Source organism: Sinocyclocheilus anshuiensis, unplaced genomic scaffold (assembly GCF_001515605.1).
Source record: "Sinocyclocheilus anshuiensis isolate Anshui unplaced genomic scaffold, SAMN03320099.WGS_v1.1 scaffold1053, whole genome shotgun sequence".
NCBI lineage: Eukaryota > Metazoa > Chordata > Actinopteri > Cypriniformes > Cyprinidae > Sinocyclocheilus > Sinocyclocheilus anshuiensis.
In genome coordinates, this window is record NW_015555711.1 from 854,265 (window position 1) to 880,377 (window position 26,113).

The following is a 26,113-nucleotide window of genomic DNA, read 5'->3' on the forward strand; positions in this document are numbered from 1 at the left end:
GATTGTTCTTTGCATGACCGTTTCTAGATTACAACAGAACGAAGTGAAGAAAGGTGAATGCAGATATTAGGCGCAGCGATCTCCTGATAGATAGGCTACGTGCAGAGTTTGTTCAAAAGTAAAATATATAATAAATGCATTTGATTGGTAAACCAATTTCAAATGTGACATTTTAATCTGGCGGCAGCATGTTTAGTAGCTACTGTCCCTTTAAGAGCTCCACGCGTTTCTCTCTCAACTGTTTACTTTCATTTCAGACATAACCAACTGTGTTTATATGTAAACCGTGTGTGTTTTTGACAGTATTAGCGTGCAAAACTGTATCGCACGCGTGCTACAGTGGTAAATTTGTTCATTACACAGACCAGTTTTTTCGTAGCACGTGCGATATATGTCGCACTGTACAGCCCTGACTTACATATTCATTTAGCAGATGTTCTGAGAGTGAGAGCAATACTAGCATAAGCAACTGATCTAAAGGGGAAAAAATGAGTGCATGCTGAGTGCACCTTTAAAACTTTTAAGAACCGTTTAATTTTGTATTCTCTTTCATCCTAACAAGGAGAGAAAATCTTCAACATCGACAACGGCCGTTACGCCCCCTTACACTCACCCCCATCTGAACACTACACCATCATCTTCAACACCTTCGTCCTGATGCAGCTCTTCAACGAGATCAACGCTCGCAAGATTCACGGCGAAAGGAACGTGTTTGACGGCATCTTTGGGAACCCTATCTTCTGCAGCATTGTTCTGGGAACATTTGGAGTACAGGTCCGAGATGCTGTTTGCATTGTGCTCTATGAGCAGATTCTCCAGATTTCTGCAGAATTTGAACCCCATCGTTAACAAAGTTCTGCACACCTCAAAAAATTGTTATCAGTATTTTTGTATTGTTTGCCTTTTGAAAAATCTTTCAAACAAGATGAATTTATTTTAGAAGCATTGTTGCATAAGACTAGTTCTACTATTATTCAGTTTATGTTTCTAAACGGTTATATTATAAACTATTAATGTACTGTATATAGTTTTTTTCCCCTTAACCTTGTTTGCAAATATTAACTATAATTAACTATTTAAACAATATATACTTTTTTGTAGTATATTTTGGCTAATTTGTTCATGCTTGAAGCTAAAAATAATAATAATGTTTTTCCCAGTTAAGCACAAACCTTGCCCCGCAATGGATTCTAAAGACATCATTGGTCATGTCAGTCACAGTGCTCATTGCCTAAATAATGCTGAAACAAATACTAACCCTTAACCCTAACTTTAAAGGGATAGGTCACCCAAAAATGAAAATTCTGTCATAAATTACTCACCATCATGTCGTTCCAAACCCCTAAGACCTTTGTTGATCTTCGGGACACAAATTAAGATATTTTTGATGAAATCCCACAGCTTTCTGACCCTCCATAGACAGTAACGGAACTACCGCATTCAAGGCCCAGAAACGTAGTAAGAACATCGATAAAAGTCCATGTAACACACGTGCGTTGTGGTACTGTTGTTAACGTGCATCGACTGACATGGAAGAGACTAAATTATTAAATAAAGTAATTAAATATCTTATCAGAAATATCTTAATTTGTGTTCCGAAGATGAACAATGGTTTTACGGGTTTGGAACGACATGAGGGTGAGTAATTAATGACAGAATTTTCATTTTTGGGTCAACTATCCCTTTAACATCAATATAGCATTTGTGGCACATCCTGATAAATAAGATCCATCCATTTTTGACTGGTGATTGTGTGATTGAGTTAAAATCGGGTGGGGCAGGATTTGCGCTTAACTGGTTTAGGGAAAAAAATAGTTGGGGAAAAAAACCTTATGCTGTTCTAAACCTGCATGCAATTCTTTCTTCAGTGGATCATGAAAATTATTTTGAAGAATGTTGGTAAGCAAACACTTTTGGTTACCTTTCAATTCCATTGTATTATTTTTTTTTGTCTACAAAAAAATACAATGAAAGTTAATGGGAACCGAATCTGTTTGGTTACTAAAGGGTTACTCCACCCCAAAATGACAATTTTGTCATTAATCACTTACCCCCATGTCGTTCCAAACCCGTAAAAGCTTCGTTCGTCTTCTGAACACAATTTAAGATATTTTGGATGAAAACCGGTGCGGATGACAGACAAGTAGAACAGTATACACAGTTTACGTTCAGTGGATACTCTCCAAAATGGTGCTATGGTGACGCGGAGGAGACGAATTGTTGAATAAAGTTGTTATTTTTGTTTTCTTTGTGTACAAAAAGTATTCTTGTCACTTTATAAAATTCAGATTGAACCACTGATGGCAGATGGACTATTTTGACGATGTCTTTCATACTTTTCTGGGCCTTGACAGTGTTATTTACTTGGCAGTCAATGGGACAGTCACAAGCCTCCCGGTTATCATCCAAAATATCTTAAATTGTGTTCCGAAGACGAACAAAGCTTTTACGGGTTTGGAACGACATGGGGGTAAGTGATTAATGACAACATTTTCTTTTTGGGGTGGAGTAACCCTTTTATTTTCCACAGAAAAATAAATTCATACAGGTTTAAAACAGTAAATGATGACAGAATTAACATTCTTGGGTGATTTATATAGACTATTTTTGAAATAAAAATTCTATCTGAAATAATAATTCTACCTGTCCACGAGATTGTATGAAAGGTGATGAGAGGGTGACTGATGTGCTGCCTAAATTTCCACTGTGCTGAGTAGATTAGTGCTGACTTTGTTTTGTTCTGTTGATCTGTGTGCAGATTGTGATCGTGCAGTTTGGGGGCAAGCCCTTCAGCTGTGCCCCTCTCAATGTGGAGCAATGGCTGTGGTGCCTCTTCGTGGGAGTTGGAGAACTGCTGTGGGGTCAGGTAGGAGAGCAAGAGACATAAAAAACAAATAAGGAGAACAACTATCAAAGATCTTTGTGTGACTGAAGGTGTCGAGTATTTCATCAACTTTATGATTTTTCAAGTTTAAGATATTTTTCCCCAAAGAATCTGATTTATTATCTGATATTTGGCCATTTTGAAATTATTGCATCAGCTGATAAATTTGCTAGACTGCATTATATCCTATATCCTTATATCCTGCCTAGAAGCACGTTTTAATATATTTTTAATGAAGAAAATATTAAAATAAATGTCAATTATTTTGTGTGCATCTAATATACTTTCCTTTTAAATTGTAATATACAGTTCACAACATGACCACAAGTATGTGAACACCCAAACTGTGTGCCACATGTGATTCATTTTAAACCAATGTCTATTAATTGGGACTTTTATTGCTACAACAGCTTCTACTCTTCAGGGAAGGCTTTTTTCTACTAGATGTTGGAACATAGCTTTGCGAATTTGCTCCCATTAAGACACAAGAGCATCAGTGAGGTCAGGCACTGATGTTGAGTAATGAGGCCTGGCTCATACCGAGTTCATCCCACGGGTGTTCAGTTGGGTTCAAGTTCTTCCACACCAGACTCAGTGCAGCATTTTATTGGTGGACAAGCTCTTTGGTTCTTATCCTACTGTGAATATTTGTCAGTGGATGCATGATCGATTGTATGCATCTGAAAGTCTCATGAATTGGTGTAGCCAAAATAGACAAACACATTAAAGGTGCTAAAAGCGATTTTTAATAGAATGCTACCCCATTGCCTGACAGATATCACAGACCACAGATGTTTAACCACTCAAAGCCAAGTTTTTTTTAAATATACTTTCTGCCTGTCAATCATTTTGCATATTCTTAGGGCAGTCCAAATATGGGCAGCAGGAATGAACTGGATCATGCAAGTTAAGCACCAATTCCAGCTTCATAAGCAGTTTTCAGTTTTGTCTTGCAACAATGTTATCTTGCTACCGCCAATTCTGACAGCTCAATTCAATTCAATTCAGGTTTATTTGTATAGCGCTTTTTACGATACAAATCGTTGCAAAGCAACTTTACAGAAAATTAAGTTTCTACATTATTTAGTAGTAGCTTATCAGTGGTGACTGTCAGTTTATGTACATATGGCAGAAATGTATAGAAAAATCAATTAAAGACGTAATCAAACAGACAATGAACACTATTAACAGCAATTATTATATGATGCAATCAAACTTATAGCAAAGTTTGGTAGTTCTGTATGTTGTTTCAGGGTTGGCATCATCTGAGGTCCTCAGCGGTATCTTTGTAGGGCGGAGTTTTGGAAAAAGGGTGTGTGGCTAATTCCACAGCTTAATCTGATAGAATGGGAGTACTTTTAATTAGAAGGGGCGTCTATGTTTTTGGCCATAGTACCATCCTGGTGCTGCATGGGACTTGAAAATGTGGTTACTCAGACTTGATAGAGCTGAACAATAACTTTGCCGATATTAATTGTGCCGATTGTGACTGATATGATAAGTATTTTCTAATACTTATTTTCATCTTAAGGCTGATTTAGACTATTTTGTCTAAATAAATAAATAATTAAACACTAAAACTTAAAATGAGTTGTGAATTTATACATCAAATTGTAATTGTACAGGATGAAAAATAGGAAAAAGAGCATGCACAGTTAAATATGTCTAATAGGCTACCGTTCAAATATTTTCAACATATTTTTTCAAATATTTTCAAAGATTTTAATGTTACTCATGCTCAGCAAACTGCATTTATTTGATCCAAATGACAGTAATATTACAATTTAAAGTAACCGTTTTCTATTTTAATATATTTTATAATGTAATGTATTTCTGTGATTGCGATGCCATCAATATATGGTTTTGACGGCCTCAGTGATATCTTTGTAGGGCAGAGTTTTAGTAATAGGGGGTGTGTCTAATTCGGTTTCAATCAGTTCCAGATTTGTAGCATTTTTAAGAAGATGAGATATCTACATATTTTTGCCCATGTATTGTATAAACTGTATATCCAGCACTGCTCACCATCGTACAGTATCAGTCATTCAACTCCTCTTAAACGAATTCTTATTTCCATCTCAGGTGATCGCCACCGTGCCCACTAGTCACCTGAAGTGTCTGAAGGAGGCGGGCCATGGGCCAGGGGTCGACGAGATGACAGAGGATGAGCTGGCCGAGGACGAGGAGGAGATAGACCACGCTGAGAGGGAGCTACGCAGGGGGCAGATCCTCTGGTTTAGAGGCCTTAACCGTATCCAAACTCAGGTGCTGTGCATGAGACCCCTTACCTCTGACCAATCAATCCCTCTGGTAGAACTATTTAGCGCTCTAGTCACCTAAGATGGTTTCCACAGACAGTAGAACTTATGTCTCCTCAAAGAATGCTCTTTTGGTTTTCCTTTCGTTTCCTCCTCTTCTCTCCTTGCTCTCTCTAGACCCTCTCTGAATCACCAACATTAGTTCATCCTTGCCTTCTTCCTCTTCTCTTTCCTTCTCTCCTTCGCTACTCTATCTCGGTCTCTGCTTCCCACTGTTGGGACCCTTTACTAAATGCGTATAGATTTCCCCCAACAAGAATCTATAACATTCCCTCCCCCCTTCCCGTGCTCAGAGCTCTGTTTTGTCACTCTATTATGTAACTCGAGTCCTTTAAAGTCCTAATTTATTGCTTAGTAACTCATTTGGCTCAGAGTCACAGCACAGAATCAGTCGCAGCCCGGCGTGCTGCATGGGACTTGAGAATGTTGCTCCTCAGACTTGATAGAACTTGAAAGATTTGATGAGGATCTGAACAATGTTTGACTCTGGGGATGCACCAATATTAAAGATCTGGTTGATATGATAAGCTGCTAATTATTTTCATGTTAAGGCTGTATGTAATTCTATACTATTTTGTTTAAGATAAAAAAACACTAAAACCTAAAATCAATTCAATGTACAGTAAGGGGTTCAGAAGTTTGGGGTCAGTAAGGTTTTCTTTAAAAAATATCTTTAATGCTTACCAAGGCTACATTTATTTCATCAATATACAGTAAAAACAGTAATACTGTCAAAAATTATTATTATTATTTCAAATATTTTTTTTCTGTTTAACATATTTTAAAATGTAACTTATTGCTGTGATTGCAAAGCTGAATTTTCAGCATCATTACTCCAGATCTTTCGCCATCACCTGACCAATTAATACTAGCACTTACTATTCTATTTTATTCTATTCTATTCTATTCTATTCTATTCTATTCTAAAGCATAACATTCTATCCTGGTATAAATAACACTCTGTTTTATAACATTCTGTTCTATAACACTGCATTCAGTTCTGTATTGGGAATATTGCTCTTGGTGTTCATCATCACTCTACCAATGATTTGTATTACAGATTCATTATTTCGAGTGCCCATAAACTCACGTTTTGGTCTAATTTATTTATTAAAAAAAACCTTGCTATGTGCACTGTGCTAGACTAACTGAGACTTGTCAGAGCACTTGTATATCGTTGCTCTCTCGTTGATCTGATTGCTTCTACTTTGTAAGTCACTTTGGATAAAAGCATCTGCTAAATGACTAAATGCAAATGTAAATGTTCAGAAATCATTCTAATATGCTGATTTGATACTCAAGAAACAATTATTATTATCAATGTTGAAAACATTTGTGCTGCTTAATATTTTTGTAAAAACTGAGATATATTTTTTCAGGATTCTTTGATGACTAGAAAGTTCAAAAGAATAGCATAAAGTTGAAAAAGAAATCTTTTGACATTTTAAACTTTACTGTCATTTTCATCAATTTAATTTGTCGTTGCTGAATAAAAGTATTAATTTCTTTCAGGAATAAAAAAAAACTGACCCCAAACTTTTGAACAGTAGTATCTCTGCTGAAACAATAAGATAAACTTCTAATATCTACTCATATAGTACTGATTTATAATGAATCCCTACGCATCAAGGCTTGTGATATTATCATAAATGTGCCTACTTTAGTTATAGTATAAGGTGAGAAGAATATATTAGAATTAGTTCTTATTTTGATTTGATCTGTATATATAATCAACCAAATGTGTATTATACTATCTTGTTTCTCTGTCCATTTTCTCTCTACAATTTTCAACTCAGCTCACAGGTTTTTTATTTATTCTTGAAGTAGCTTGATTTGAGTCCAATGCTAAATTCATTTCCCTGAGTAGAACTGAATTTTTCTTATGCTAATCATAATTCTCGATCTGGACTCCATCCATGACTTTAAGTGAGATTTTCTGTCTTTATGTGTTTGGGTTTGCCTAGAATTTTTGTGTGCTTGCTCCTTAAATTGTGCTAGAAGAAACTTAATAGCGTCTTTGTGGAAAGATCTGTTGTGTGGTGCACTTGTGACTTGTTAGCATTACTTTTGTTTCCTGAGCAGAAGGTACATATATTATATTAAAGGGGTCATATGATGCGATTTCAAGTTTTCCTTTCTCTTTGGAGTGTTACAAGCTGATTGTGCATAGATAAGATCCCTGAAGTTGCAAAGACTAAAGTCTCAAAACCAAAGAGATGTTCTTTATCAAATTTAAGACTCTGCCACGCCCCCCTAAAATGGCTCGTTCTAACACGCCCCCACATATCTCCCTCACTATGTGGAAATATTAGCATAATGCGCCCAAATGTTCACGCAAAGAAAGAAGGCGTGGTTTCAGTAACCTTAAAAAAGCATCATATGACCCCTTTAAAGGTCAGCAGGCATAGAGGAAGGTGGGTCGTGGTGCCTGTTGGTTCATGGCACTGTAACTTAAGAAAGAGCTTTTATAACAGAACGCTCTCAAAGCACATGCATGCATGATGCAGCACTCACTCTTTTGGCCATGTTCTTGCCAATATACACCATCAGTGAGCAGACTTGATGGGATAGTAGAGCATTATATAGACATTTTTTTTTTAATTTGGAGTGCCCGGTATGGATTGGCGAAGTGCTTGCAAAGCTCCTTACAAGGTTTCCATCGATTCCCTCACTGCTCGACACTGAGTAGGCAAAACACGACACACATTATAGCGGCTGGCCTCATATCATCAGTCAGCCTAATCTAATCATGGCTTTCATCCTGCGTGACTCCACTGAGGAGAGCACCTCCATTTCTCAGTGTTGTGTTTTTGACACAGGGTATTTGCAGATTAATTATCGATGAGGTCTTATGCAAGATGATTGCATATTCTTACGGCATTTCCCATTTCGGTTTGGCCTGGTTTAACTTGTTCTTAAGGGCTGCATGTCAAATTGATTCAGCGCACAAAGTGAGTTTCAGATAAGTGAAACATTTGGGGTGGTGTGGTTGCAGAGGCATCCATTTGTTGTGTTGGCTTTTATTACATGTAATGTTATAAAAATAGCATCTGCAAAATGACTAAATGTAAATGTAATGTTCAGTGAACTTATCTTGTGCGGTCTATTTGATCTTTTAACAAAGCCATTTAGAAACAAAAGAATACCGCAGTGACATCCCCACTCTATTTCTGGAAAAACAGAACAGAATCCTGATAAATTAACTGACAATTCAGCGTGTTTCTTTAAGTGAAATGCCGTTTGCAACCAGTTTATTTATTCTTGAGAGAATATGATATTCAGGACTTGATTTTTTATTAGAAAATGACTGAATAGTGGAAATGATATAACAGGTCTTAATGGTCAGTGATTAGTTGTTTTAGTGACAGAGCAAGTTATTACGTTTTGATGAATGATTATAAAGACTTTTATTTTCTTTGTTATATTATGCACCATTAAATCATTCTTAATAAGACCCAGTCCATGTACTAAGAAAGTAAACTGGGTTCAATTATTATTTAATCATAACTTTCATTATGATCCTGGTTGGAGGTCCTTAAAGGGGTAGTTTACCCAAAAATGAAAATTATGTCATCGTTTACTCAGCCTCAAGTTGTTTTATGTATGATTTCTTTCTTCTGTGGAACCCAAAAGGAGAAATTCTGAAGAATAATTATGCCGACACCCACGTTTCCACATAGTGACCCTGTCTGTGAAGCCCCAAAAAGGACAAAAACATCATGTGCTTTCCAACTAACAGCTTTGTGTGAGGAATAGACTGAACAAAAATTAAATGGTTGTTTTTCACAGCAAAAAATAACAGCAAATTTAGAACGACATGAGGTAGAATAAATAATGACAGAACTTTCATTTTTGGGTGAACTATCCTTTTAATATCTAAAGATGTACCCCTTAGTACACAATGGCAACATATCTTTGTTTTCTCCTACCAAGTGAAGTATCACAAGCATATTTTCTTCTCGCTCTGCTCCCTCCTTCTTGCTCTTTCTCTCTCTTTTTTGCTCCGAAGTGTGTATGTGATGTGGTTCTCTCTCTCTCCTGCAGATGGAGGTAGTGAGTACGTTCAAGAGAAGTGGTTCGTTTCAGGGTGCAGTGAGACGTCGATCCTCTGTGCTCAGCCAGCTCCATGACGTAACCAATATTTCTACCCCCACTCATGTAGTTCTCTCCACTGCCAATGCAAGCGCCGCTCCCGGGAGTGAGTTCCCTGCTTTCCCTACCTGTGTCAGACACGACACTCACACACTCAGAAACACTCACAAAACATGAAAACTCTTACAAACACACACACACACACACACACACATGCTCCAAGGATTCCTCCTCACACACAGCAGCACATGCAACACCCCACCTTGTGTGCTGTGGTACTTCTGTTCTGTATTTGAAACCTTCTCTGTAGTTGTCTCTCTGTGATTGAGTGGCTCTTTGCAAGATGGCCTGTCTGGCTTTGACTGATCCTCTATGAGCCATTGTTTGTGTCTCCTCCCTGAGTCCCTCCTCTCCTTCTCTTGATTTCTGTGTGCTGTCTTGCTGTGTCGGGCCTTTTCTCTTGTTGTTGGGTTCTTCTTTGTAGTCTGAAGGTGTTGGTTTTATTTTCAAATCCCTGTTTCTCGATAAGCCATTCTCTGTCTTCTCTCTGTCCAAACCTGTTTCCTACAACAGAATGCGTACAAAACAGCGTTAGTGTTAAGTGCGTGGCAGAAAATATATTTTCTTTGATTTCAAATTTTTTTTTTTTTAAGCTGAAGTGGTTGTTTTTTGAGCAAATGGAATTGCAAAAAATATGATAGATCAGATTTCATAAACATGAACCATTGGTTAGATAAACAGATTGTTCCGCCCCCAATCCAATGCCATTGGTTGAGACAATGTTGTTTTAATCGTGCCACAGAGAAACACTTTTTGGACAAATACCCCTACAGATTACTCATTTATAGTTGTCTATGGTTATTTTGAATTGTAATAGAATTTTTACAAAAAAATGACACACTTCAGCTGTAAAATAGCATATTCTTAAAGATTTGTTATATACATTTGGACAACAGAATATATCATATAAGACATGGCTATTAAAATATCATACACAACATGACTTTGATGTATATTAAATCATTTAATAATTGCATGAAATTATTAAATAATTGCTTTTAAAATTAATTAATTAAAAAAAAAGTGTCTGGATATTGCAAGAAGAACCAGTATTAAAACCTGAATGTAGTCCAAAAGAGAGAATACAGAGAGAGCAATTATTTTCCGAGAGGCTTCTGTTGTCAAGCGTGGTTTGCTAAAAAGATGAGGTTTTACAGTAAGCAGAGGTACTCAATGTGCTGCACTGCTATGGCTTTTGAGCCTACAAAGGGGTAAACCTTCGAGTATAAGCCCTATAAGGTTCTTCTCCCTCTGATAGTTCTCTCTGTCTGTCTCTCTCTCTCTCTCTCTCTCATTCTCTTTCCCTCTGTTACTTTTTTCCAGATAATGCATCTTGTAATTTCCATCGTGAGACCGTGTGAAAGCATCCTCTAATGTCTCTGTGCTACTGACTGCGTCTCCCTTCCACAGATCCTCACAGTCTTTTTCTCTGTCCCATGGTTCACATGGTTCATGGCTTAAATCTATTTTTACCTGTCTCCTGTTCTCTCCTCTGTAGGCATCTTCTAAACTCTTCTAAACTAACAGTCTTTCATTTTCTATCAAAAGTAGTCCATTAGCATATGTCTAGATATCATTCTTTAAAGGAATCAAAACAAGGGTTCAAAACAAGTTCAGCTCTATTGATAGCATCTTTGTCATGCTGTTGAAAATAATATCAGCTTGTCTGTCAGTTTGCAAAAACAAGCAAAGATTACAGATGCTGTCAATTGAGTTAAAAGTTAAAATTCTGTCCTAAAAATACATTTACTAACTCTCAGGCCATTCCAAACCTGTATGACTTTCTTTTGTCTGTTGGACATGAAATAAGATGCTTTAAAGAATGTTCATGCTGCTCTTCCATACAGTTAGAGTGGATGGTGACCAAGTGCACCATGAAAGTATTATAAAAGTATCATACACACTATATTTAAACAGCTTTTATTTAAGTTGTTATACACTGAAAATATTGAAGATCTCATCAGCTCTTCCTTCTAGTTATGGTCAGTCACCATTCACTTTCATTGCATGGAAGTTTGGGCTTGGACTTTGGATTTAGCTATAAATATCTGCTTTCATGTTCCACCCAAGAAATAAAGTCATGCAGGTTTGGAACAACATGAGGGTGAATAAATGACAATTGTAATTTAAAGAATAATAACTATCATTTGGGTGAACTATTCTTTAAACTTGTTTTGAACCCAGATTAATGCTTTAATACACCCTGATAGAATTTAATTAGTGAATTTGAGAATGTGTATTATATGTTTTCGTTTCTGGGAATAGTGGATTAACTACATTTTTTTCAATACTTAAAGATTTTTTTCCCCTAGCTATTTCTCCATCTTTGTGGTATTTTTTTTTGTTTCAGGCTAGAAATGTTAATTATGACTACCATATATCATTGTGGCTGACTGCTCTTTGATGTGCTTCATGTGTATCTGTACATTTTTCATCACATTTTCTCACTTTGTGTTTGCGGACTTATGCTTATGTGGGTGAAATGTGCCACTCTACTCACTCTAGTCTTCTTTTTCAGCCCTATACACATCATTTTTGTTGTTTTTTCTCACGCTGAATTTTCTTTGGCTTTGACTGAGATTTACAAACATTAACATCATTCTGTCAACCTCATGTTAGAAATCAGACTACAGAAACATTTAGTAGATGTTAGTGTGTTGATATCTTTGCCTAAATGTAGTATTTTTATTAATTTATGATGTATATATTTATACATCATCTGTACGTATCTTTGAAAATCATTTCATGCCCGCAATGTAGCTCTTTAGAGAAGAAAACACTATATTTCGATCAATCATTCATCACAGCTCTCCAAAAACGCATTTTTTTCCTCAGAGCTGTCTCACACACACAAATGTTTGTTTAAAAATATTTGACAGATCTACAGATCAAGTTTGTTTTCATTTTAGGTTTTGTAAGATGGGTGCACATTGTAACCCAGAGGTTGAGAGGAGACGCAGTGCTGCCACTGATAGATTCATGTTTATCTCCCTCATTTGTACGGTAATTGTTCACTGCTCAACACAGATGCTCCCTAACAGTAAGAGAGTCAGTGGAATATATTTTCTCAAAGTGGAAAGGTCCAAGCGACGCTAATTTATTAAAGTTTTCTGAGCTTTGATTACTACCATCTGATAAAAATAATCATATTCATAGTCTGTGTCACTGTGTGAATTCTGCCATCAGATTATACAGTGCATTTTATAAAGTGTGTTTGCTAAATGCATAATACTGTATAATTTTATAAATATCACCATAGTTAAATGATTCAATATGTGAGATACGTGAGATAAATCACAAATTATGGCAAAGAATATCAATACAAAATGCACATTGCTGCAATTAAAAACAACTCCTTTAAAAAATGTAATAATTTATCATTTGAGTTGCATTAATTGTATTAATAGAGCAAAATCTTAAATCCACTACATGAAGAGAATTGCATTGTATAATTTACAGCATTTACAGTCACTTCTAAATATAAATTGTCAAATTAAAGACAGCAGTTAGATACATTGATAATTCACTCTTATTTTTGACCAGCTTCATTATTTACCCATTATAAAGAGTGAAAATAGGTCCATGTCCAGCGATTACCCTTTAACAATCTTTATGCATAAACCTTTTTGAATGCATTCATACAAATTCAACATGAAATCATTATTTCATCACTGCTTTGTTAACTACTTTCTCTCCTTTCCTGCATCTTATCACTTTGTCTGCTTCAAGTCTTTCTGTGTAGCTCTATTTTCATTTCAGACATGTTTGGGAAATATTTGTTGAGTAAAGAAGTCTTTTTTGGTTTTTGGTTTTAATGATAAAGTTTTTCCATCAAGCTTTTTTTCTTTGAAGGACAGCGTGGGGGAGACAGTGGATAGTAATCTGGCATGCAAACATCCAGAACAAAGAGAGAAAAAAAACCTCAAATCAGTTTTAAACAAACACACATTTCCCAAAAGTGGGCGATATACTCGAACGTTTACCTGTATCCATGCAAAAAAAAAAAAAACAGAAAGAAAGAAAGAAATTCAAAGAACAAAAATGAAAACAAACAGTTTCTCGATTCAGATTTGCATTACTTTTTCTCAACAAACAGGCTCTTTGGAAAAACAGATAAGCACTTAACCAAATGCTTGACCGCCCCTTCCTGTTTGTTTGTTTGTTTTGTCTCTTGTAAATTCTTTCTTGGTCATTTTAGCTTCTTTTCCTTTGCTGGGTGAGTGTTGAAGTGAGGGTTGGGGTGGGCGGCACCGGCCTGTGGCCACAGCAAAGGATCGCGCTCTCAAATCTCCTTCCTTCTGAATATATACACACGAGAGACGCGTGTATATGTGCTCCAGCCGCATTTGAGTTACTCTTACAGCATGAGCCTGACTGCTTACCATCATGCATTCAATTTTTGAGTTTGACCTTGACTTTCATTGTTTCTGTTCCTGTAACACGACAACGAGACAGCTGCACTGGAATGAGCATTTTGCTTTCTGATCGGTTCCCGTGCTCCTTCTTTTCTCTGCATATAGACTGAGGCAGATCTCATCAGCTCTTCTTCTCTGTGTGTCATCTGCACTCGACTGCTCTGCTGCATGCCAAAAGATGCTCACACTCTCTCTATCTCTCTCACTGAATGTGCTTTTCCACACCTCTCTAAACATTCACAACTGAATCTGTCATCCGAACAGTAATCCAGAATAGTATCCCTAACCGAGATTTAAAAAAAAATCAATTCCAGGCCTATGATACTGTACAAAGGTGTGATCCATTTGTGCTGATAAGGTGACTTTTGCAGAAACCAGAGATGCTGTGACCTTGTTTATTGTGCCTACTCTGTTCTTGTCAGTGTGATAGTGCTTGTTAAGATCTTCTGTCACAGCGGTTGGTGTCATGTAATCAATGGCTCAGTGCCAGGAAGTGACTAGTCATCATCATCCGTGTAGATGATGTCTCTGGAAATTTTATAACTTATCCTCTGGCAGTCAATGTAATCTGAGCCTGTGGAGTAATTTATCATAGGCCTACTAGGGCAGACTCGCATGTGTTTCTTCAAATATGCACTTTTATGTCATATGAGTTAATTTTAAAAAACTAATAAGCTTAAAACCTTTTTAATATGTAGGTAACGTCTCGGTTACTTGTGTAACCCTCGTTCCCTGAAGGAGGGAACGGAGACGTTACGTCAGTCGTGACTGACGAATTGGGATCTCGCCCGAGAGCCCAATCACCTTCGAGTGTTAACTAAACAAGCCAATGACAGTTGGCGTGCGTGTTTCGCCACGCGCACCCCGCCCCGCAGCGCGGGTATAAAAGGAGAGCGCGTGCAAACGCACATCAGTTTTTCGCTGAGGGGCTGCACGATTGAGCTCGCCTGGGACATGAACGGCGCGAAGCGACCTTAGATGCTTCTGACTCCAGAGGAGGAGATGACGGGCGTGTTGCGACATGCGACGGGAGCGTAGACCGCCTTGGTGGTTGATGTTCGCAACGGTCGCAGTGTTGTCCGTACGAATGAGAGAATTCTCCTTCCTTATGATTTATGTATGTCTGTTGCTGGAAATTGTTATTTGTACAATTGAAGATAAATGATAATAGTGAGAATGTAATTAGCCTTCTAATGTTTTTTTTCTTGAAGTGCCCATAATTGAAGAAACACATGTTTTATATTATTATTATTATTATTATTATATGGAATTTCCATTTCCAGTAAATCATAACAGTAGAATTCAAACTGGAATAAAACTAATTTTGCTGATCAGGGAGAAATATAAATCCATAGATGAGATTACAGATCCTTTGATATTTAACACTTCAGCTACAGTATATCTTCACAGCTTATGACCTATTTTCACTCTTTGGCATAAACTGGCATCATTGGCGGATGGCCTCATTACGCATGTTGTCTCCATGGCTTCTGTTATGACATCACAATCACATTACTAGAGTGCCATTGCTTCCTTTTTAACACACTCCTGAATGCTGCTAGTACACTTGAGGAGTATGTCATAACTCCTCCAAGAACAGCATACCCCCAGTCCCCCAGTCATGCATCTGTCTATTCATAACATCCCCTTTGCTTTGCACTGTGTTGCAGATTCTTACCCACTGTTTCTTCCATTGGCTGTGTGTCTATGTGTGTATCAAGACATCCTCTTTCTCTTTGTGTCACTACTTCAATTTTCACCACTGATAAGTCGATATACACACATGGCGTATGTTTTGTATTGGCTTTTTGTTTGGTATTTTGTGCTTCCATTCGTCTCTTTGTTTTAGGCCTGGTCTGTTTTCTGTTTTGAGCTTATGAGAATGTTCTTCACCTTTAATTTTGAGTGATAACTGTGAACTGACAGCTCGGGTCCATTTCCTGTGTCTTAGATTTGGTTTTATTTTGTTTGTCATCTCACTTTCTTTGAGAAACTCTTAAGATCTGGTTGTGCAGCTTTAGTATAATGCCCGTGTTTATGGGTATTAGAATCTAAAAAATGAATGTGCATTGTGTAAATCTGCAGCATAAAACCTAAAACAGAATTGCAATCTGTTTGTCTGAGCAGCCCATCATTGGCTTAAGCAATGACCAGGGGCATTATGCATGCATGGTGGATGACCAAAGGAAAGAAAATTATTACTATTAGAAACCAGTTAAAAAAATAATAATTTGTATAGTGTTTTTGTAATGGTATGGTTTTTGTTACAAATCCCAACCTATATCATATACCAGCAATATCATATAAGCAAGAATGTTGAATATTTAGATCAGTAAAGAATAACACAATTGCAAGTATTGTTTTTATTTAACAGTTCAATAAATAAAAGTTCAAAAATTAGGGGTAACTTAGATTTCAAACTTCAAACAGTTACTTTGCCTATTTTTGGCAAATAGTTCCAAATGAAGCCACAGCCGAATTAACTGATGTGTCTTTATGGAACAAACCGTAGAGCTTATTCATTCCCAAGTGAATCAGTATGATTGAATTAATTGCTGTCAAATGGAGTATACTTGGAAAGGCTACATATTCAGCAGTAAATATATGCTAAATGTTTGCATCAAAACTAAAGTATACAGTTTCCGTTTTGACAATTTAGCATTTGCGTAAAAACTGAAACATACTTTGGGTGTAAGCATTTGCATTAAAACTAAAGTATACTTTGGGATTTAGTTTTGTGCCAAAACTGAAGCATACTTTGGGCTAAAGCATTCACATTTAAGGGTTTGCATAAAAACCGAAGTATAACAACACATCAAAACTGAAGCATACTTTGGGTTTAAGCGTTCACATTAAAACTGAAGCATTCTGCACTTTGGGCTTAATCGTTTGCATCAAAACTGAAGTATACATTGGGTTTAAGCATTCACATGAAAACTGAAGCATACTTTAGGTTTAAGTGTTCACATTAAAACTGAAGCATACTTTGGGTTTAAGCGTTCATATTAAAACTGAAGCATTCTGTACTTTGGGCTTAAGCATTTGCATCAAAACTGAAGTATACTTTGGTTTAAGCATTCACAATAAAACTGAAGCATACTTTGGGTTTAAGCGTTCACATTAAAACTGAAGCATACTTTGGGCTTAAGCATTTGCATCAAAACTAAAGTATACTTTGGGTTTACACATTCACATTAAAACTGAAGCATACTTTAGGTTTAAGTGTTCACATTTAAACTGAATCATACTTTGGGCTTAAGCATTTGCATCAAAACTGCAGTATACATTGGGTTTAAGTGTTCACATTAAAACTGAAGCATACTTTGGGCTTAACGTTCATATTAAAACTGAAGCATACTGTACTTTCGGTTTAAGCGTTCACATTAAAACTAGGGATGCACCGATACCGATACTGGTCTCCTGTACTCGTACTCGTACTCGTTAAAATGCCCCGATACCAAGCGCCGATACCACACAGCATGTGATAAGCGCCATATTCAAACAAAGAAACACCAACAACAGAACAACAGTTGGAATATAACTTTGGAATATAAATCGCAGCACGTTTCAGATGAAAAAATGCGACTTCTATTTCTGAAAATATCACAGTTAGTAAAACTGAAGCATACTTTGGGTTTAAGCGTTCATATTAAAACTGAAGCATTCTGTACTTTGGGCTTAAGCGTTTGCATCAAAACTAAAGTATACTTTGGGTTTAAGCATTCACATTAAAACTGAAGCATACTTTGGGCTTAAGCATTTGCATCAATGAAGCATACTTTGGGCTGAAGCGTTCACATTAAAACTGAAGCATACTTTGGGCTTAAGCATTTGCATCAAAACTAAAGTATACTTTGGGTTTACACATTCACATTAAAACTGAAGCATACTTTAGGTTTAAGCGTTCACACTAAAACTGAAGCATATATTGGGTTTAAGCATTTGGAACAAAAAACTATTTTTTTTGTAATTCTGTTTTTTTGTGACTAGAAATTTCACATTGCACCTTCAAGTACCAAAATAAAATTATTACTCTACCCTAATAAAAAAAGACAGACAGATTCAGTTAGTGCACTATTTTGCAGCAACCTGATCTTGAGCTGTCTGTGCATTGTAAGGCATGTTCAGAACAGGTTCTACAGTGTTTCAGGTCTTTTCTATCACACATGTACTGAGAGATTTCTTTGCTCCCACCCTCCTCTGTCTCAACCCTCTCCCTGTCCTCACTTCTCCCACTCTGTTTTCTCTCTGTGCCTCGTCCCCTCTGTTCCCGTGTAGATGCGGGTGGTGAAAGCGTTCCGTAGCTCCCTTTACGACGGAATCGAGAAACCTGCGTCCAGGAATTCCATCCACAACTTCATGGCGCACCCCGAGTTTCTCATCAACGACTTCATCCACAACATCCCGCTGATCGACGACACCGACATTGACGATGAATCGGAGTGGTCGAGGCACAACCACCACTTGCATCCGGCCTTCCGAAAGCCCCCTCCTCCTCCGGTCCAGCATCCGCAGCGTTCCCGCCCACCGCCCCATCCCTACCGCCAGTACAGCCTCCCCACCACGCCTAACCGCAACAACAACGCCATCGAGAGCAGCGTCTACCACCTGAACCTCCCCACAGGCCCAGACGGGCACTGGACAACCCCCTCTCGACAGCTGTACCCCCTCTTCGCCCTGGAGACCTCTCTATGACTGGCCGCGCTCCAGAGGATAAGACCCTAAGAACTCTGAGGATGCGGACCTGTGTGGGTCATGCTGGTGGGGGAGGCTCCTACGGACACGTTGTAGGTGGTTGACCCCCAATACTAAGACAGGGTCATCCCAATCATTTGCCCACTACCACCATCCACCGAAAGCACTATAACTCCTCATGTCTCAACAACAGCCCCACAGACACCTCTCCTCTCACCGTGTGGAGAGGAGGCCAGTCTGCTGCATGTCTGTGGTTCCTTTGGACGGACCTGAGAAGGTGAGGAATCCAGACCCGATGGATTTTAGCGGCTCTTTAGTGCTGGTGACTATTGACTTCTCAGAATGCAAAGGAATATGTTCCCTACGGGTGGAGTAGGAGTCCATTCACTTTACTTTTTATCGATGTTACTAAACTCAATATTATTATTATCATGTTTGACTTCTTACTATCGCCACCGTCATCCTGAGTGCTGGGATTATCATTGCGATATCACAGAAAACGACATTTATTACTCTGAGTAATGCTTTATGGATTAGCTTTAAAACATTTTATTTATTTATTTATTATTTATTCATTTATTTATTGTGATCACCCAGATTTTTTTTCATTTTCACTTTGTCTCTCTCTCTCTCTCTCTCTGTGTGTGTGTTGTGTCTGTCCTAAAAGCATAAAAAAGCTAGAAAAAAGAAGTACTAACAAAGCAAAGATAATATTAATTTGAAGCTTAGACTAATTCAATTATAATGCGTCTGCTGATAACAAAAAGAAGACAAAAACGTCGCCGCACCATTTTAACGATTATTGTTTACAGCAAAAAAATAATATTATTTTAGAGAAATTTGTAGCTTCACTCTAAGTGAGAGTAAGCATTTTTAAACACAGAAATCATGCTCATGATATTTTAAACATTTACGCAACATGTTCATGTTTAAAATATACTACAGGGTAGAGGATTTGGGCAATCCCATCACAGCAATTCAATGATTGTGGGTGGGATGTCGGTGGTTTTCCATCTCAGCGATGGAAATCAGCCTTACGACAAAATAGCCTTGTTAATATGTTATACCTTGTTCAAAGTAGCTGAAATTGGATTTAAGGATTTCAGTGGGTTTGCCCAGACTCCACATTTAATGGTGTCTTATATTTCTTTCACATAAAAGCCATTAAAATTCATGTTGTGCAGATGACACCAACAAATGCATCAACCCTTTAAACATGTTCAAATAATTCTATTTACTCAGTACATGCATATCTGCTGGCCCTTTAAATACATACTTGCTTTCCTCGTGTGTGTGAAATATTGATCAGATTGTGAATATCTGCAGACTGTGGTCCCCAGGTAGGGAATCCATCTTATACTGCCACACCATAGTTAAAAAAATATCAAAGATACTAAAAGATGGACAATCCATGAGGGTATCATTACTTTTGCACATTATCGAGGTTCACTGTGGACTTTGATAGACACACTGTCTGGCTATTGGTCTATATTTTAGCAATTCAGAACAACAGAACAGTAATCCCTATTATATATGTAAAGACATGCATGATTCTCCATGTCAGATGATAGTGTGTTTGATTCAGTTACATTCCATTGACGTTCCACTGATCAGTTGTATCATCCGGGGTTACCTCCTTTTACACCCCATAATCATCTGGAATGGTACCGTTACTATCTTACCACTTCAGTCGATGCATTGCAACTTATTACAATCATTTTGGGGAATGAGACCGGCACTTATGCAACAGACTGCCCTGCTCACAGCTCTGTGAAATACGCTTCACGACATGTACATATGGATCTCGAGAAAAAAAAACTTTATCTGTATAGAATACTTTTCTAGATTGTCCAGTTCAAAGAAACTGGCGAATATTGAAAGCAGACAATGCAAGCATGAGCGCCACTAGATCATGTCATTGCATTGGTCGGTTTTGTCTTTGTGTAGCATGTTGATATCATATTGCTTGCTTTACACTGTCATTGTTTGACTTCACGTTTGTCTGTTGATGCTTCACTGTGGCTCTTAAGCGGTTGGTGGACACACGTTTCTCCTCCCAGCGCATCTGTGCTGTCATTAATGTGCTATAGTCCATGCTGATGTTCTCCTCCTGATACTCTGCCCTGTCTGTGGCGTGGAGCCTGGAGGTGGAGCAGTGTTGCACTGCCAATCTGACTACTTGTTATATGCCAACAAACACATTGCCTAAAATGGGTTGACTTGTTCTACGACTAGCAGAATGTTTTGTCGTTGGATCTTTAAATGGAAACCCATTTTTAAAGGAATATTCTGGGTTCAGAATATTTCACTCATTGTTTCAATAGTATAGCCAGAAGATGCAAAGAGTATGAATGTCAACATGTGAAAAATGGCTTACTAACCTTTTCTGTGTAAAATCAAATCCAAATGAACAACTTTTGCCATGATGATGCAACAGCATAGACCATAAAACCCTAAAATGATTGTAAAAATGATTGTTTAAATAGTTTTACAGGTCAAATAATACACATTTTAACAATATAATTAATGCAAGTGCAATGTTTATGATTATAATTGTCACATTTTTGCTTTTAAATCCTTCAAAAACCATTCAATTTCATTGTAGGTGCCTCATCGCAACCTTGATTTTTGCTACTTAATTTATTATCAATAATATTATCAATAATTGTCTCTCATTTTCTTTTAAAAGTTTTAATTTAAAAGTATTTCTTGTGGTAATCAACATTATGTCACAAATGCTTCACATTCATTGAACCCGGAATATTCCTTCAAGCAAAACTGTGTTATATCTGCACGAGTGTGTCCGACCTTTCGCTGGGTTCGATCGGGCTCAGACAGTTCCAGTGGAGTCTCTAGTGTCGAGAGCGCTGGCAGGTCTCACAGACTGAACCCATTTAAAGGCCCAGGCACAGTCAGCAGGCCAAAGTGGTGGTCAGGGAGGATAGGTCAGTGAACCTGCTATACCATAATAAAGAAACATTTCCTAACCTTATCTTATCCTCAGCTAAGCTTAACTACCAAAATAGGCCTCAAGCTATGCTCGTCTCTTAATAATTTTTCAATCTAACAACTATATCTACGACGTATACCCCGATCATTGAACTCTCCAGACAGTGATGATATTTATTACAGTGGCATATGTATGGTATCCCTCCTCTCCACCACAACAGACAGCCACTTTATCAAGACTCCTGATAGAGTGACAAATATATATACGCATATATATATTTAAAAAAAAAGAAAACAGATCATCCAAAACTCCATCGTCTGCCTACATTTTGTTTCATTCTGTTGTAGAAAAATCACGCAAGGTAAGGTGAAAAAATGTAATGTGAAAAAGAGTAAATAATATTCTATATTTAATATAAAAGTTATCAATTATTGTACAACTGCACCATCACTGTACATTTTGCCAAAATGTGCACATGTGCATCTTTTGTTTACGATTTAAGCACCTTTTTTTTTGTTTTACTCTATTGTCTCTTCTTCTTTCTTTCTCCTTTTGCTTTTTTGTAAAGAATTCAAATTGAACAGCTTGTACATTATTATGATTACTATAATTATTATTATTATTATTGTCTTTTTCCATCTGTGCTCTTTTAGTTGATGGAAAAAAAACAGTTGCACATTCTCCTGAACATACACTTACTGCTCTACAATAGAAAAAAAAGAACAAAAATTAAACTATTAAATATATTAATAATTACCTGCCTGTTACTTAAGAGAAAAAAGTATCTATCTATGATGAAAGAACACAGCTGTATACTGTAGACAAAACTGTATGGAAATCTAAGAATTTAATGGGAAAATAAGTCAACACTTTTTGTCTGTATAAAAAATCAAATCAAAGTATTCTACAATAATAACTTTGACCAGTGTCAGTGGTTGTGTTTTATTGTGTGCCTGTGATTATTTCTTCTGCCTGATGACATTGCTTCACAAACTGCCAGAACAGCTCTTCCCTTAAAGGAAATCTTTTTTGGAAAGATGAAGTAATTCTGGTTAAACAAGGTGTCCAACACTTTTGCATCACATATTGTCAAACTTCATATTCTGTACATAGTTTGTTCTGGTTCTCATTGCAGGTTACTCTGGCCAGGAACTGCCCACTTAGACTGGAAGAGAACATGTGACTTACATGTGAAGTGGTTAACTATCATTTTTACATGCCATTTATCTGAATTAAATGATACCAATGGGAGACAAGGTTAATGTAACTGTCTTGCTTCCCATGATGGAGCTCTGCTTAATAAGAATATATAATATTTACTGTTTGGAGCTGGGATGGTGCAGGGATGCTGGATGAATTGTCATGGAATGAGGTAAGTGAGCATTAGTGAGCATTCCCTGGCTTGGCTGGAGCAAAACATCCTGGGAGTACACAATTTACATTCATAGTTTGTTTCAAGTCAAATTGCTGATAAATACATAAAAAGATCATTACAAAAGATCAAATTGTTTTATGTTATTATACTTGGTTTTTGTTACTTGGTAATGGCTTGGTAGATGAGTTTTAAAAATATCTAGATGTTTTGTTGTGTCAGTAGAATACAAGAGGTGAGTAATCACTGTGTAAACAAGACTTAGGTTTTAACAACATGCGTTGACTTAAAAACCTGTAATTAAAGGAATGCTGATGTAATTACCACACCTTCTGACGTAACTATGTGAACTACTGAAAGAGTCCCTGAACGAATCATAGCGACTCTTTTTAGTGAAAGTAAACAAAAGATTCGAGTCACTGGAATGAATCAGTCCTCACCACTACTAATACGCTTACAATCAGAAAACATTAGGCAGAGCTGAAGGTGCAATCTGTTGTTTATGTTTCAGTGTAGAAATCATTCATTCCTCACGCAGTTTTTGTATTCGTGAACTTCTCGAATGCTTCTTTTAAATACCTAGTCCAACTAAGCAAAATCTTTAAAGATAAGCATCCGTCTCTATGGAGGAGAAACAACCTCTCAATGAATCAGGAACGGTAGAGGTAACGTTTTTCTTGATGTTTGATGCTTTTTATTAAACAAACGGAAAAAGTTCAATTTCAAAACACAACGGTTTTAACGCTAAAAGGATAAAATGGAGACGTGCTGTGTTATTTATCTTAAAGGGATAACTATAGGTGATCATAAAATGGTTTATATTCTGTATTATTCGTTCTTATCACTTTATTTACAGGTTTATCGATTAGCCAACCTATATTCAGTTTTACAAAATATTGTAATAAACATCTATTAGAGTGCATTTAGCATGTATAAATAGCATATTAGGGAGTGTACATATTGGCTTCTCTTACATAATGTAACGTTAGGTTTGAAAGAACTGGAGAACACCCTTCATCACCACCCAAAACTGCTATGCTGACTGACAGACACACAACTGCAGTCATACCTTGGGGATGTTATCATTCCCATCTTTTGTATGGTCGTCGTGATTTTGCCAAGTAAGACATGTTCCTGGATCAACATCTTTTGTTGATCCTGGATCAACATTACGGTCGAAAATATAGACTAAACCCAATCCCTACCCCTAAACCTAACCCTACCCATAATTTATATTTCTAAAATCAGTGTGAAATGATAGCTGATTAACAAGGGTGTAGAAGCACCTAACCCTGATTGTAAGCCTAAAACAGATATTTCCTGAAAAGTTATCCCTCAATTCTGATTGGTTAATTGGAATGTTGTTCCAGGATCAACAAGGATGTTGATCCAGGAACATGTTGTACTTGGTGAAATCACACTCACCCTTTTGTATATAACCAAAACAGAGTTGTTATCCTTAATCCCTGTTTAAAATATATCCATCTCTTGACTATACAGGAACAAGCTAAACGAACACTTCAAAAGAAATGTAAGATAAGAAAAACGATATATGAACAAATTGAGGATCTTTGTGAATTATGTTCTTGGGAAATAAAAAATGATGATTACACATATGATACAACACATATCTTGTATGAACTTGAATGTATATGTTTCAGTATATAGCACTAACCCTCAAGACTTATTTTGATGTTCAGCTCAATATTCTGGATACAAATGTTTGAGCACTATCATATGATGCACATATAGGCTATTAACCCTCCGGTCTGGGGTCTCAATTACTCAATAACTCAAAAACCTATATTGTATTGCATTTGTCGGCAGATTTCTTCATCATCTTAGCAATAAAATCATATGTACGCTCTCAGAAAAAGGTAGAAAAGCTATTACAGGGATGGTACGTGTACATTATAGGTACTAATATATACCTTTAAGGTACAAGAATGGAGCCTTCAGGTGCAAAGGTGTACCTTTTGAAAAGGTACTGCCCTAGTGATAGCTTTTTTACCATTTTTCCCCCCTGAGACAGTAGGAATATTACTCAAATGTGATATTATTTGATACTACATGTACCTTATACGTATTTAAGCATGTGAATTTTAACAAGTAGGATAATTACTTAATATTAAATGCATTACATGTTAAGTATTTCTACAGTATAATCATGTAATGACATTTAAAAACTCAGAATGTTATTTTTGGCTGGTGATATATATATATTCGTATTTTATATATAATATAAATTATGTTGAATGTTTACAGTGTTCACCAATTGATTTTTTTATGTAATGTTCACTCCCTGTCAGGCTCCTGGCGCAGGGAAAGCACAGCATCGCTTCAACATGAATCATTACGCTACTAAGAAGAGTGCAGCACAGAGCATGCTGGATGTGGCTCTTCTGATGGCGAACTCCTCTCAGCTGAAGACAGTGCTGCATTCAGGAGCACAGCACCGCTTCTACGTTCCTCTCATCGCTCTGATCTCACTGTCCATCTCACTGCAGGTCATTGTTGGCCTCCTGCTCATCTTCATTGGTTAGTTATCTCTTTGAAAGTATTCTGCTGTAATTTCATTGATGTAACAGTGATGTGTTTTCTCTTGCTCCCTTCAGTGAAGTATGACCTGAATGATGTTAAGAAACAGCCGAGACTTAACACAATGAATGACGCAGCAACTGTGTTTGTGTTCTTTACTGTTCTTATCAACATCTTCATCACAGCTTTGGGATTTGAGTCTGGAGGGTGAGCAGAGTAACAGCAAAGTATCATTAGAAAATAGATTTATACTCATTCTTTCCATCATTTTTATAGTTAAGTTAATTGAGGTAATGTCCCAATAAGAAATCTGCACGTCTATGAACATCTATCCCTTCTTTATTCCCACGTCGGGATAGTTCTCAGACTGTACTAACTTTACATCTCATCCCCTTGTTTCAGGGGCAGTGTAATATTTGAAACTGCACTCGCTCAGACCAGATCTTTAAACTTCACTGATGATGTATAAGCACACAAGGACTGCTCACATGATTGTATTGCCACTCAACCTGCCTTTCATGTCATCGACATGTATTTACCAAACAACTTACTGGACATTGTACTCCATATCATATCTCAGCAAAAGATCTCGTGATATTTTGTGTAGTTTAGGCAGCACATTTTAACAAACTATGAATTTGTCTTTTTCTCAGTTTATGTGAAAGACACCTTTTTACATAAGGGACACAATAGAGAATATAGTAAAATGTTTGTGATTTTTTTTTTTCCCGTCTTGGTTATTGCATCTTTATAGCAACACTGCTGAAAATTTCATACGTACATTAGAGA

At 37.0% G+C, this 26,113-nt stretch overlaps 2 protein-coding genes across 4 annotated transcripts in view; both read left to right on the forward strand.

Annotated features, from left to right (window-relative positions):
* The window catches only part of atp2b3b (ATPase plasma membrane Ca2+ transporting 3b), a 61,558-nt gene extending 42,534 nt beyond the window's left edge, over window positions 1-19,024 (forward strand). Inside the window, exons 17-21 of one of the 3 annotated variants that reach the window (XM_016465046.1) lie at window positions 563-774; window positions 2,759-2,866; window positions 4,967-5,149; window positions 9,247-9,400; window positions 18,048-18,144. In XM_016465046.1, the coding sequence (XP_016320532.1) occupies window positions 563-774; window positions 2,759-2,866; window positions 4,967-5,149; window positions 9,247-9,400; window positions 18,048-18,073 (683 nt within the window). In that variant the 3' untranslated portion in view covers window positions 18,074-18,144. Of the gene's footprint in view, window positions 1-562; window positions 775-2,758; window positions 2,867-4,966; window positions 5,150-9,246; window positions 10,276-18,047 lie in introns of those variants that run through there. The other 2 variants (XM_016465044.1, XM_016465045.1) reach the window with 2 other exon arrangements.
* Window positions 19,025-23,276: 4,252 nt separating this feature from the next.
* LOC107671978 (ninjurin-2-like) lies at window positions 23,277-26,002 on the forward strand. The gene is made up of 4 exons (XM_016464996.1): window positions 23,277-23,451; window positions 25,096-25,324; window positions 25,402-25,531; window positions 25,727-26,002. The coding sequence occupies exons 1-4, from the start codon at window positions 23,410-23,412 to the stop codon at window positions 25,791-25,793; spliced, it is 468 nt and encodes a 155-aa protein (XP_016320482.1). The 5' UTR covers window positions 23,277-23,409; the 3' UTR covers window positions 25,794-26,002.
* The last annotated feature ends 111 nt before the right edge of the window (window positions 26,003-26,113 follow it).

Bases quoted from the DNA above. Each gene is read 5' to 3' on its own strand.
- LOC107671978 (XM_016464996.1), top strand. From the start codon at position 23,410: ATGGAGGAGAAACAACCTCTCAATGAATCAGGAACGGTAGAG. The intron at 23,452-25,095 runs GTAACGTTTTTC...ACTCCCTGTCAG, and splicing joins ATGAATCAGGAACGGTAGAG to GCTCCTGGCGCAGGGAAAGC. The intron at 25,532-25,726 runs GTGAGCAGAGTA...CCCTTGTTTCAG, and splicing joins TTGGGATTTGAGTCTGGAGG to GGGCAGTGTAATATTTGAAA.